Raw genomic sequence first — 14,670 nt, forward strand, 5'->3', positions numbered from 1 at the left:
GCGGGGAGCACTCTTCCATTCTTTACGCCATAAAGGACGTGGTAAAGCCAGTTAAATTCACACGAGACAGTGGTTGTCGAGCACGTGACTCAGATCTTCTGAGAGTCTCCATTGGATAATCTACAATATGATTCTAGAAAGTTACAGCGAAATTGACTCTAATTAATTCACGGTTGGAAATTCCTCGCTGTAACTAGTGCAGTGCAGCACAGACTGCACAGTGCCCAACAACAACAATATTACAAATATGTATATCAACATATGATCCCCTTCAAAAATAACCAGAAAGTGATCACTTACTTGACAACCACTGCCTTGCGTGAATTTAACTGCCTTTATAACGTAGGCTCGATTACCAGCCGCTTTTCGGGGAAATGAGCCCACACTCATCTCCCCGAAGGGGTAGATTAAAGACCGCACCCGGAAGGCGGTGGAAATGGAGCCTATTTAAACAAAAATAGCCTATTGAAAAAAAAAACCGACTTCAGGTTGAAACAGAAAATATCTCTTCGAAAAAAATTACACAGACACATGCAAGCTTCTTTAAAAACTAGCTTTGCCCAAATTTCTCGTGCTGCCTAAAAAATCTGAGTTGCTCAGAATTTGGGGGGGCTGCAGCCCCCCTCCCCCTCCCCCCCCCCCCGCCCCCGACCCGTACGCCTGTGGTCGGAGCGAATAGAGGAATTGTGGGTTGTGTGTGCTTTTAAAGGCAGAAAATGGAGCTACGTCATTGGTGGGAACATGGCAACGAGAAAAACACGAATAAATTAGTGGAATGAAAAGCGTTCGCTAATACCTGTGGAATTTAGACTGCCGGTTTGAAAGATGAGCTTTTGTTCAAGAGTTTTACGGCTTTCCGTGCTACCTAAGTGCAAGGGAAGACCGCAGATTGCCAGTTGTTCGATTCATCTGGTAAACTTGGATCTATATTTGCCAGCCATTCTGACTCTTCGTCGTCGAAAATATGATTCAAATTGTGAAGGTATAGTCTGATCGTCCGGGTGAGTGTAGTCCTGAGAAGGACTGTTGTCGGTGGCAGTGACTGACGTTTCGACAACCTGTGCGGAAGTCATCATCAGAGTCAAGTGAATGATTGTTGTCAGTAGAATGTTTTTATTCCAGTTCGTGTGAAATGATCGGTTGGTTTTGCCGTGATGTTATTGGCTGTAAGACTCAAGTGACGTAAGTCAGTCGTGATTGGTCTGTTTCGGTCTGTCGGTAAAGTTAGGTTGTTCTTTTTCGGTCGTTTGTGATGTTTATGTCGTGAATGAGTCGTTTGTATGGGGCGGGTAGTTGTTGACATCTGTTTAGGGGAGTCTGTTCTAAGTTAGTAAACCAGCTTTCCAGAGTCAGTCGTTGAAAATAGTCAGTGCTGTAGGTTAGGCATTGCGCAGAGTCCCAGTCAATGTTGTGGTTGGTAAGTCGATGGTGTTCAGCAATGTGATTGCTGACATCACCTTTCCTCGTCGCCCGTCTGTGTTCAGTCAGTCTTGTTGTGAGGTTTCTGCCAGTCTCACCGATGTAGGAGGCTTGGCAGTCGGAACAATTGATCTTATAAATCGTTCCCTGTCTGTTCCTCGGTTCGTCTTTGTCTTTAACGTTGGTTAGTAACTGACGTAGTGTGGTGATGGGTTTGTGGGCGACGCGGATATTGAAGGGTAGTAAGATGCGCGAGATGTTTTCAGACATGCCTTTTATGTACGGTATGGTTGCTGTAGTCGTGGGGGTTGCGGTGTCGTTTGTTTCGGTAGTGGTAGTGGGTCGGTGAGTGTTTCGTCGGATGAAGTCGTTGTTGTAGTTGTTCTTCGTAAAAACACGGTGAAGGTATTTGTTCTCGTCGGATAAGCTGTCTGTCGAGTCACATACTAGTTGTGCGCGTCGTGTTAGAGTTCTGATAGTTGTGGCTTTGTGTGATGTAGGGTTGTAGGATGACTCGTCTAGTAATCTGTCGGTGTGTGTCGGTTTCCTGTAAACTGTCGTTCGTAATGAGTTGTCGTTGTGGCTTACCAGGCAGTCTAGAAAAGGAAGTTTGCCATTTTCTTCGACTTCTCTGGTAAACTGTATGTCAGTGTTTTGTTCGTTAAGGTGGTTGTGGAATGCGTCAATTTCGTCGTGTCGAACGGCGGTGAATGTGTCGTCAACGTAACGTAACCAAAGCGGTATCGTTTGTCGGCAAGTCGAAAGGGCGCGTTCCTCGATGTTCTGCATCACAATTTCTGCTATAACAACAGAAACTGGAGACCCCATGGCAGTGCCGTGTAACTGTTTGTAGTGTTTACCGTTGTACTGAAAGTAAGTAGACGTTAGGCAAATGTTTAGCAAGTCCATGATGTCGTCTGTCGGTAGCGGACGATCAGACTATACCTTCACATGTTACCCCCGGGTTCAAACCATTTACCGCATGATTCAAATTGTCCGCCATTTCTCTTTTCGTAACTACAATCCAATTATTCGCTTGCCCGATGCGAGAAAACCTGTTTAACCGGTACTCTAGAGTACAAATACCGTGTGATATTCGTACTCGTCCATGGCGTTATTTGTATTCTACTAAGTGTGGTTGGATAATAATTGACAATTATTCCACGAGCGCGCGTTGAATATGAGATGATAGAAAGCCGACGAGGCGCTACGCGCCTCGTCGGCTAGAATTATCTCATATCCAACAAGCGGGAGTGGAATAATTGTTTTATTAAAAAAAACGCCCCCAAGATATTAGACAAATCTCGATTTTAATTTTGTAAGAAGAAACCGGATGTTACAATGTACAGATATTAGATTATGGTATATTGGCTCATATACCATAATAAAATGGCTAAGCCAATAAAGAGTCTTGAATTACATTATATATCCAATGATCCAGTTTTTAATAAATATATATATCTTTATATATATAGTTAAGTGTACGATAAGGACGCGATAAAGAGACCAACTGTTGACTGTTCCATATGTAAATAGCTTTTTAGTTTTTAATTTTTTACCTGAAGAAGGCCGAACGGCTGAAACGTCGTGAATTAAACTCGTCCAGAACAGTCAATAGTTGGTCTTTTCGTTACGTCATTATCGTACACTTAACTAAAAATTCACGGCGAGACATTTTGTATCCTGAGGAACCTCTTATTGGGAGTTCATCGTTAGGTATACCAATTTTACGCTGCTTATATATATATATATATATATATATATATATATATATATATATATTTAACAATTATTCCACGAGCGCGCGTTGGATGTGAGATGATAGATAGCCAACGAGGCGCGTAGCGCCGAGTTGGCTATAATCATCTCATATCCAACAAGCGAGAGTGGAATAATTGTTTTATTAAAAAAACGCCCCCAAGATATTAGACAAATCTTCTCGACTTTATTTTGTGAGAAGAAACCGGATTTAACACTGTACAGAAATTAGATTATGGTATATTGGCTCATATACCATAATGGCTAAGCCAATAAAAAGTCTTGAATTGCATTATCCAATGATCCAGTTTTTAATAAATATAATTATACCTCAAGATTTAGGTTACTTGAACTTTTACTGCATCTCTGAGTTTCATGCCTCTTGCGAAGCAATCGTCAGGCAACTGCCAGAAATAACGGTTACAATCCACCAAAATTTAAAAGACAAAACAATGTGTACATGCGCGCGCAACATACTGCACGCGCTATCGTAACGTTACGTTCTTTAACAGGAATTTCCTGACATGTCTGCAACCTGATGTCAGCTCATTTCTTTTGTTTAAACTTGCCATCTGCGGTTTACAAATGATAAAATATTTTTCCCACAAACACAAATTGCATCTTTTGGCTACATTGGAATACGAACTAGCTTGTTTCACCTTGCGCCACTTAATATTAAACTTAGTGTCCTTATCTTTAAGACTCCATATATATATTTGCTAAGTTCAGCAGCATGCCTGTAACGTTCGTTTCGGAATGAACACAAGTGGTTCCTGTAACGCATTTTAAAAGCGGTGTCACAGAGACCAATATACGTTTCCTTTGCGGTTTCTGTGGTGACCTCTGCCTGGTAGATTATGCTTTCCCTGTTACAGTTTCCATCCATGGGGCATATGTCAGGTTTTTTCGACAGTTGCAGCTTTTCCTAGCTCGATCATTAGCGCGTGCGAGTTTCCGGATTTCAGATTTGTTGTGGTTAGATATGACAGTTTTAATGTTGCCCATGCAGCTGTAGCTCAGTTTAAGGGTGTTCCGGTTGAAAATTTTGTGAAGAGGATCAGTTTTTGTGAAATGCTTATCAATAAGTGCAAGGAAGCATTTTCCGACGTTAGTTTCCACGTTCTTGCTGTATGGTGGGTTAAACCATGTAATATTCCGCTGCCTGTTACTTCGTGGACGTGGTGCCTGGTTTGATGCAGCGTTGAATGACAGGGTGTAGCTGTACCCACTTTTTTTGAGAGCTTCTTGATAAATAGGTTTAGCACTATCGAAGCATTCTCTGTCGGAAGATATCTCGGAGAGCCTCCTATTGATTGATTCAGGGATGTTGTGCAGAATGGATGGTGGGTGGTTAGATTTTTTATGCACGTACAGGGGGATGTTGCCTTCCTTAGTAAAAGGGTAATACTTCCCACTTGAGAGGTCAAGCGTGACGTCTAGAAAATTGGTTTTGGTGATGTTAGCCTCGACTGTGATTTTTAAGTCATTGTCGCGGAAGACTTTGCAAAAACCTTTCTTGATATTCTCTATTTCCTGCGGTGTTCCATTGAGGGCAGCCAAACCATCATCCCGGTATAAACCAATATTTTGTCCTTCGATGGAGCGGAAACGTGTGAGCTGGTTGGATGCCTTCTCTTATCGATTCTTACTGAGAAGTACGGTCAAAATATTGGTTTATACCGGTATGATGGTTTGGCTGCCCTCAATGGAACACCGCAGGAAATAGAGAATATCAAGAAAGGTTTTTGCAAAGTCGTTATTTCTGTCGGTTGCCTGACGATTGCTTCGCAAGAGGCATGAAACTCAGAGATGCAGTAAAAGTTCAAGTAACCTAAATCTTGAGGTATAATTATCCATAGCTCTAGCCCTGCTATTGAGCACTTTTTAGTAGATGATGATCTCATTCCGCTATTTTGGTTATATATATATATATATATATATAAGTATGTAAACAAGAGCTTGCTGAACTAAGTAAACACGTCTGGAACTTAAAGAACAAGAACATAGATTACACGATTTCTTGCAGGATTTTAAAGCAGGCCCCTCCATACAGCCCTGCCTCAAATCGCTGTAACTTATGCCTCTGGGAGAAGTACTTTATAATTTGCAGACCCGATTTAGCCTCTCTTAACAAACGAAATAAACTGATAACCTCAGGTAGTTATGCTAAAAAATGCTTCCTGAAAAATTTCAACACCTGCCGTGTCACGCATAGTGTCTGTGTTTATTTATTTTTAGTCCTTACCTTTATTGCACGCCCGCCTGTTGTTTGTTTGTTTTTTTTTTATTGTTACACTATAGTGCCTGTGTTTATTTATTTATTTATTTTTAGCCCTTATCTTTATTGCGCGCCTGTTATGTAAAGAGTCCATATATGGTAGCTATCATCTTATTTCAAATCAGTGTACGTTGTAAAATCGCATTTGGCAATTTTAACCGATGAGTGCTACACAAGCTGTGTATTTCAAAACTAAATAGTAATAAATTCCAAGTCAAATCTTCAGTTGACCACTCCGTCCTCTATTATAGCAGCGTATATATAAAGTAACCAATATGTAACAAGGTGCCTCTAATCAACAATACGTCGATATTTTGCGTCGATAAACTGCTTTCAAGAATTTTGAAAATTCCGTACGTTATCTGAAAAATGTGGCATAGGTATCAACGGCAATTCAAGCAGATCGCATGTTTATTTTTAGGGAGCTTACGAATCGATGACTTCTTTCTCGACGACGACTTTATGTGACATCATCGACTTTGTCGTCGCCGTTTCCCATTGCGCGCCAAAAGTAACTTACGAGCTGCGGACGTCGATGCAGAGATTTCCTGCCAAATATAAGTCGCAGACTGACTTTTATTTTTGTTTAGATAGCTTTATCAACGTATTAATTAAAATGCCGAGCTTCAGAGAGAACAGAGAGTATATCGCATATACCTACAGAAAAGGATTTACCACCGACAGGCAGTTTATATTGTTGTATGATGCCACTACTTCGAAAACCCGCAATTTCGGTACGAGAAGTATAATCGATTCGATTTAGACGAGCTGGGAAATGACCAGCAGAAAGCTGAATTCCGATTTTACAAAATGACCGTTTTAAGCTTGCTGATTTTCTTCATTTACCGGATGAGATTGTTTCTTACAATGGCCTAGTGGTTGGATCGATTCCTTGACAAAATCTTTCCGTATATCTGACTGAATCTTCGCATCGCTTGCATGTTTTGCATCTTGTGACTAGTCGAAACCGTTTAAAGAACGGAATTTGCTTATTATTCAAAACTGATTTAGAGCCAATGAATGGATAAAAACTTAGAACTTTTGAATGAAGAAGACTAGTTTCTTTCATAGTTTATCTCTCTTGATGTCTGAATTGAACTTAAAACGCCAATTTCCTTTTTTATTTATTCCCTCACCGTGCGTTTGAAGGGCTTGGGTCATTTTTTTCGCCGTTTTATCTCTTTCTTGTTTGATAAATAAGAACTAAGACGTAAATAACATTCAAGAGGCAAAAAAACTGTTTCAGGAAAGCTCCCGTTAATATATTTGGAAGGTGTTTGGGGATTAAGCATTAGATTCAGGAAATATTCCGAACAAAACGCACCTTTCGGCTGCGAAGACGACTTCAAAACAGCTCCTCTAAAGCTAAAGTCGTCACCTCCGTCAAGACGACGCGCGAAATAATACCAACTCCGGTAGCGCATGCGCATAAACTACTCCGAGTGTTAAGACGTCGTCGTCCTCTGGAAAGTCATCGATTTGTAAGCTCCCAAATTTCGTAAAGGACGCATCACAAAAAAATAATGATATGATAACAATGATAGAAGTGGTAATGGGACTGAAAAAAATACAAGTGATTAATAAATTCGGACAATCCGTGGCAAAAACCAGCCATCGATTGTACGTTTTTAATAATTAAAAAAAAGACACAGTCACCTCCTCGAAATGAGCGACAACAGCGCTTGCACACGATGCGTACTGTCCCGTTGTACAGTCCCTTTGATATCAGTGCTAAAATCCTAAAATCAGGCTGATAAAGAACCAATGACGTTCGAGAACTTTTTCATAGTTTTAATTGAAATGATGATAATAATAATAATAACGATAATACTAAAGATATTAAAGATAATAATAATGAAAATGGTAATAATGATAATAATAATTATTATTATTTTAACCTTTATTCATAATAATCACTAAAAAATATTAGCAAATTAGTGATAAATGCTTGAAAATCGAAAAATGCCTGATAAAAATCTATGAAATACTAGCCAATACAAGCCTCAATTACGTGGCAGTCGTCGATAATAATGATAATGATAGTAAGAATTATAATAATAATAATAATAATAATAATGATAAGGATAATACTAAGGGTAATAGTTGTAATGATAGTAACAATAATTGATATTTGCCATTTAAAAGTTTACTCCAGGGAAAAATAAACTTCTAAGGGTAGTTCTTGAAAACTGAATAGGTACACAACTGTCTCGTTAATAATGCATAATCATGATCATAGAAATAGTAATAATGGTGATACTAAAAAACAAAAAAATGGATAATAATGCCAACAATAAGCCATAATCAATTCCATGTTGAAATCTAACGCTCTAAAAAATTGTGCGAAAGCTGCCCATAGACTGTGATTGCGAAACTTGAAGCTATGTTCATGGGAAGTTTTTAAAACCAAGATTTCCGCACACTCTTGACAGAACATCAGATAAAAATGGATATAACTGATAATTTTAATGATAATAAAAGTTTTGATGGTAAGATAAAAAAATACTAAAATTATTTTACTTTCTCTATGACAGGTGCTATGATTAAGATATCCACGAGTGCTACCATGAAGGTCACCGTAAAAATCCACCAGAGATACTTACTAGCGTGCTCTGAATTCAGCGATCAAGAAAGTGTCAAGGATATTGGTTGGTATCGTTGCTCTACCGACTATTGTGAGCATGAATGGGACAAACATTGGATAGCGCATATTCAAAATACGAGAGAGACAATTGCATATAACCCAAACTTTGAGGTCTACACCAACGGAACGTTAGTTATTAAGGTTCTACCAGTGGATGATGGAAAAGTGTTTATCTGTATTGCCCACAGAAAGTATGTATGGAAAAAACAATCATACACGATCCTAAGTGTTGCCAAAGGTGATGTGTTTATAAGTGTTATATAATAATGATAATGAAAATGAGAGTGAGAGGAATATTAATAATATTATCAATAATAATAATAATAATAATAATAAAAATAATAATAGAAATTTTGAAATGAAAATTTCAAGAGGTGTTTCCTCTTTCAACGGTTACCAGCTACAAATGTAATTTGTAATGTTTTTTTCTGGAGGGAGGATAACTGGAGAACCCGGAGAAAAACTCTCAGAACAAGGGCGAGAACCAACAGAAACCCACTCGTGACGTCAGGGGTCCGTTTATACTGAAACCTGTTTACTTAAAAGACCCATAAAGAATTATTTTTTCATTCAAGATGGCAGTTTAAAAGGTTTTGAACATTTTGCAATAAAACTGTTAGCTAAAGAAACAAATTGGACTAGTGAGGGTGCCAGAACCTGCTTCTCTATTCCTTAAGTTTTAATTTTAGAATATGGCTTCTGGCCCTTAAAGTTTCCGGGACTTTCGCGAAACGGGCACCAGGTTCGAGAAGTGAATACGAGCCACAGCGATGGGAGACGAGCGCTCTCACCACTAAGCCATCCCTCTCTCTCGTTTGCATTAATTCTATCGTACCACTTTGGACGCTGTTTCTTTGAATCTATGTTTCTCTTTCTTTTCCTTTCTTTCTAGAAGCGCCACAATTACACCTAGAGAGTCCTAAAAGGCTTCACGTGATTGAAGGAGTGGACCTTCATTTGGATGCTAGAGTCCAGGGCTATCCTTTCCCCAGGGTTACTTGGAGTCATGATGAGAATCTCCTCAAGAGTACACCGAATGTCGATTCGGAAACAAGTCTTAAAATTCGCAACGTCACTGCATCTGAAAGCGGAAATTATACCTGTCTCGCTGAGAATCCATTTGGACGTGTTTCCTTCACCGTAAAGGTTTACGTTAAAGGTATTGATCTTTTTCGCCGTTGAGCTATAGCTGCAGGAGAGTAGATGTAGCTAGATAGAAAAGAGAGACGAAAAGAGTGTGTCATGCATGCGGTTTGCTTTGCGTTGCAGTTTTTGTTCGAAACATTAATTTCCTTTTATTGTTTCTCTCTCATTCTCGTTAGTTTTATTTTTCGGTTTGTTTGTTTGTTTGTTTGTTTTCGTTTGCTTTTAATCCAAACCTACCACTCATTCAGACTCATCCAAATTTTTCCCTCTGTATTTAGGTCAGCCGGGCACGACGACCACAGAACCAGGTGGTTCTCCCGCTCTTTAGCCTTTTCAGATGACTCGAAAGTACTGAATAGAGTTCCAAGAACTTCTAAAGTTCCATAATTGTCAATCGAAAGAGACTCGTTTTTATCAATTTGCTCAAAAACAATCAATTACTGATTATGGTGGTGTTCGAAGAATATCTGACGCTGAAGTCTTCGCATAAATCTCTTTTCAGTTGGTAATGCAGAGCTGCTATCTACGAAAATTATCTCTAGAGCAAACTCAGCCTTAAGCAAAATTTTTGATATATTTTTCAGTTCTCGAAAGAACAAGCATGGTTGGAAAATCTATGAATATGCGGGTTTAGTCAATCACAGTGTTCTATAAACATGACTCTTAAGACCTCTATAAGATATGAAAAAGTATAATAAGCGTTCACTTTGTCATTTTCTTATGACAATCTGCCTCCATTTTCTTCATCGCCATCAGGTAAGCAGTAGGTGTGCTTGTTCAATTTTCCCATATCCAGTTTTGGAGCAGATTTTAACTGTGTGTCGAAAATCATATAGGATCGCATTGATTTTCATCAGTCGCTTATTTCGCGACCAAGACCTCTATTGCTTGTTCAAATTTTAGCGTGACCTAACGAAAATTAGAAAGTACGGAATTATCAGTCCTTTTATGACTTTAGTTTAGTTTGTTATTAGAACAGTGGAAAACTTATCTTTTTTAAAACTTTCAGTTTGATAAGGCTTTTCGTTTTGAGATAAAGCAAGGTTAAGCCTCTAAGCTTTTGCGTGACAAGACAAAAAAATACGTACATACATACATACATACATACATACATACATACATACTAGGTTAATACATGGGTTAATTGACCACTCCCCATAGGGGCTTTCAGGGCCAACACCTACCCATCCCACCCCAGGGGAGGACATCCATCACACAGTAGTCTCGTGCGTGGAAAATTAACGTCTCCAACCCCTAACCCTGCAGGAGACGGGGACTACGGTTTATTCGTCTTTATCCGAGAAGACTAGAATATCTATCCATTTCTTGTTATAGAAAGGTAGCAAATTCTTCTCGGTTATTTTATGACCATGAGTATTGGTCTGGCCGGGGCTCGAACCCTCGACCTCCCGCGCAACACAATCCGGTGCACTAACCAATTGAGCTATATTCCGCGCACGGAGAAAAATGGCGGCCGAGAATGCTGTCTCGCACTCTAAATAGTCCTTTTATGAAAATAAGTACTCGTATAGATGTTTATGAGCCTTCAGATGACGACTACAGGCTCCTTATGAGGGTCTGGATGGGGTTAACTGACAACTGACAAATGGCCAAAATCTTAACTCACAACTGACAAATCACTGAAAATCTAACTGACAACTGACATTCGTGGTGAGCTTTTACAGACAGCTGACAAAAGATCGGATCGCCATAAATATCCTAAAAACTGTATATAAAATATGGATAGTTGATGCATTTTTTCCAATAAAGTACGTTTTTCATTACATATCAGTAGGAGTACGACAGTGTCATATTTTTACCGCATGGATCACCCACATCAAGGTCATATGTGACTTATCGGTTAAATGATCTTTGAAACCCAACTCGATTTTCGAATTCAACTCTACGATGGCTGTCAATGTTGGTATTTTAAAGGCTGTTGTAAGCTTTTATCAAATTGATTCGGAAACGGCATTTTAGCGTCTGGGAATGTGACACATGTCAAATTTGTTGAAGACTGTATTGTTGAAGCGGCAGTTGCTGAGATGCAAAAACATACACAGACGAATATGACACGGATTCAGAAAACTACTTTTCTGATCGAGAGGATAAAGATATTGCCTTAATAACAGTTTCTAGATCCAGGTGGCCAATTCGCGCCCGTTTTTCGCTTGGATTTCTAAGGTACTCTTACATTAGATATCTCTAATAGTATTGTAAAAGAAAAAATTAAACCAATATCTAGATCTGTTGGAAGGAAGATTGTCTTTCTGACGATCTTCTTTCCAGTAATAGGGTCGGAAAGTAATAAATAACTTGCCAAGTTAATTATTAACAGTCATTCAACGGACACCTGACAAATTGCCTAAAATCTAACTGAGAAGTGATGAATGGCCGAAATTTTAACTGAGAACTGAAATTTGTATCCCCCATCCAGACCCTCCGTTATGGCTTAACACGATGAAATATGTCTTTGTTAGCTTGCAGCCGCCATATTTGTGCCCCTCAGAGGATCACATAACAGGCGTCTCCATACCAAGCCTTATCAGTTTGAGTAGTACATTTCTTCAAACATCTCCCGCACGAAACACCGCGCAGACTTGAATCGAGACTGTTTGAATTTTCATCTTCTTTTTTCTTTTGATCCTTGACTTTCAGTTGCTGAATGGTTTTGATCGTGGTGCGACAATGAAAACCGGCAATTTGTTTATTATCCGGAACTCAACGCTAGTACGTCTCGTGGAATTTCATATGCACTGATCGAGTGTAAGCCGTAACCTGCTTAGTACCTGTTTCCCTCCCGTTTACACCCTCATTCCCTTTCCTGTCCCTCCCATCCCCCTGTCTCCAGGTGTTTGTGTGTGTGTGTGTGAGAGGGGGGTGTAGGAATGGGATAAGGCAGTGTATTGAAATAGAGGGAAGTGAGCAACACACACACACGCACGCACGCACGCGCGCACACACACACACACACTCACACCTCCAGCCTCTTCCAATAGAAAAACAACTTTGGTTCTACCGATTGCAGGCATTAATGCTACCCTTTTGGATAATTTGAAAACATGACCTTTTCGACAGGAAAAGAATCACCATGTGCCCCTACCCCTGATTAGAATGAAGCCTAGTTTACAGAAAGACCGGGATTGCAAAATCTTTCGCGCTAAATAAATGAAGAAAAGAGGAAATAGAATATTGAAAGTGATCTCTTGAAGTGATTATAAATGCTGAGACTTTATCCGTTATGAGAAATTCGCTTAACTACAATTAACTTATCTCATATTTACTTCCTTGTTTCAAAGGGGGCTCAATTTTCACTGGCTGGAAAATTGCTGTAACGATGGTCGTTGGTCTGTTGGTATTCATAGGAATTCTCTACATTCTCAAGAAAAAGTGTAGACCAAAATTGCAGTTAAAAAGGCTCTTCCGGAGATGCGTATCTAGTGAACAGTAGAGCTCTTAATTGTTACGAATCATTTCGATGCCATTTTCGGAATATTTTAGGAAACTGTATAAATACATTCATTTTCCTGTCTATATTTAGTAATTTGACCAATAGCTTTTATATTTTGTTATCCCTTTCACTAAGAGGGGTAAAAATAATGTGCGAGTCGAGCACAGATATGTAATGGTAACTGAGGGCCGAGTGAAGTACAATTCGTATGTGAAAAGGACTTCATGCTGTCAAAAAAAAAAATTCTCCTGACAGCTGAATTTGACTTGGCCTGCGGCCTCGTCCATTCTTAGCTGTCCCCAATTGTTTTTTTCATCCAATTGTTTCCAAATTTGGACGAGCATGTATTTCTCTAACTAATTAACTTTACAGCTAGTCAGTTGTCATTGGGCATTGCTCATTCATAACAAGCTATTATTCTCTAATTTTATAAAACTGTTAAGGATTATTAAGGATTAATTAAGGATATTATTAAGGATTAATTTGGATCCTTTGAACCTATTCAAATAAGTCGTTTATTATACAGTTTTTAAAAAATTAAAAAATAGTAGCTGTGCTGACAATTTCAGATTAACTACCGAGGTATACAATTAAGTACCGAGTGGAGTTCAATTCGGTCTGTAATCAGACCAGCCTACAGTTCCTAATTAATCAAAGCTATGAAAAAATTCGAGAAAAAAACAAAACATCGCTAATATGTACCCCTCAACCTAGAATTTTTGTTATCGACCCGCGACATCGTGCCTTTGGTTATTTTGAACTTTACAAAAGCTTGTTCGACAAATCAGCTTCGCTTGCGAATAATTGAATGCGTCCAAAGAAAAAGAAAAATGTATTGTGCCATTTGTTTACTGATTTGAAGGAAGCCCGAGATGAAGTTTTACGGAAACTGAAATAAAACTAGTCAGTGTCAAAAAGGGTGGAATGGAAGAGAAAAAGGAAAGTGGAATTTTTTTTCATTTCCTTTATTTCATCATTTAAATAAAGTTTTTGAAATTGGTTTGCTCTGAACTTTGACCTTATTGCAAGGACATGAAATTTATCTATTTACGGAGGTTTATGATTTGAAAATATCACTGATCGAAGTAGCTGTGAGGAAGCCACTGAAAAATTGTCTCCAAGTATCGGCTGTTTGCTTGTTTGTCTGGTTGCCTGTTTGTTTTGTTTTGTTTTGTGTTTTTTTCCAGTCTTACGACAAACTTTGTTGCTCTTCTCAATGGCCCGCTAGGCTAGTCACGCAACGGGCTCATCCTTACGTGACAAGCAAAAAGAATTAACAAATCAAAACAGACCTCTCAAAGGGTCACGCTCAACCAGAATGCATCGTAGTATTAGTGGTCTTTCTCAGAATTTTCTCTATTAGAGAAAAGGAAAACCCAGCCACCGCGTTTGTTATATTATTCGACTAAATCTATGCTATCTTGATCGAGAACTAGCTCAACCCTCTTTTGGTTTCTTCAATTGCCTATCGGTCTATTGACTACATATTTTTGTCGTTTCCCATTCCTCGTTCGCGATAATGAGCCCTCGAGAAAGGTCTTCCTGCGCGATGAAAAGCCGCCGTATCAACTGACGGACTAGATCAATGTAAAAGCACGGAATGAGCGAAAGGCAGCTTTGAGATCTGGCAAGAAAACGAGCAGCGAGTCTGCAGAAGCCTTACTCTACACAGCTTTTCGGAGAAAGTTAAAAAAAATTCTCCCCTTAATTGGCTCTTGCGTGACCGTCGAAAAAGAAAATCTTTCTAATCGATCTCAAGCCCAATCCCATGTAAGTTTTCGGGCGACCTTTCACTCCCGTTGAGACAAATTCTGGGATACGTTTCTCCAAAATTTCATCTTGATATCCTCGATTCGTTATGCATATGTTTATTGAACGTGGAGCGTGACTAATTTATTCATAGAGCACCTCTTCCTTTACGAATATTTTCTTTGCGCCCGATGAATGGCACGAATAAAAATTCAAGTATTTGAA

General features: G+C 39.1%; 1 protein-coding gene across 1 annotated transcript; it reads left to right on the forward strand.

The window, feature by feature from the left end:
• Positions 1-7,860: 7,860 nt before the first annotated feature.
• Positions 7,861-13,130, forward strand: LOC111344673 (lachesin-like). The gene is made up of 4 exons (XM_022951919.2): positions 7,861-8,337; positions 8,992-9,276; positions 9,945-10,001; positions 12,545-13,130. Exons 1-4 carry the CDS (start codon positions 7,983-7,985, stop codon positions 12,694-12,696), a joined length of 849 nt encoding a protein of 282 aa, XP_022807654.2. The 5' UTR covers positions 7,861-7,982; the 3' UTR covers positions 12,697-13,130.
• Positions 13,131-14,670: the final 1,540 nt, after the last annotated feature.

Source organism: Stylophora pistillata, chromosome 7, assembly GCF_964205215.1.
Source record: "Stylophora pistillata chromosome 7, jaStyPist1.2, whole genome shotgun sequence".
NCBI lineage: Eukaryota > Metazoa > Cnidaria > Anthozoa > Scleractinia > Pocilloporidae > Stylophora > Stylophora pistillata.

Coding starts and splice junctions, on each gene's coding strand:
- LOC111344673 (XM_022951919.2), top strand. CDS start 7,983: ATGACAGGTGCTATGATTAAGATATCCACGAGTGCTACCATGAAGGTC. Junction 8,338..8,991: donor GATCCTAAGTGTTGCCAAAG/GTGATGTGTTTA, acceptor CTTTCTTTCTAG/AAGCGCCACAATTACACCTA. Junction 10,002..12,544: donor ATTTTCTTCATCGCCATCAG/GTAAGCAGTAGG, acceptor CTTGTTTCAAAG/GGGGCTCAATTTTCACTGGC.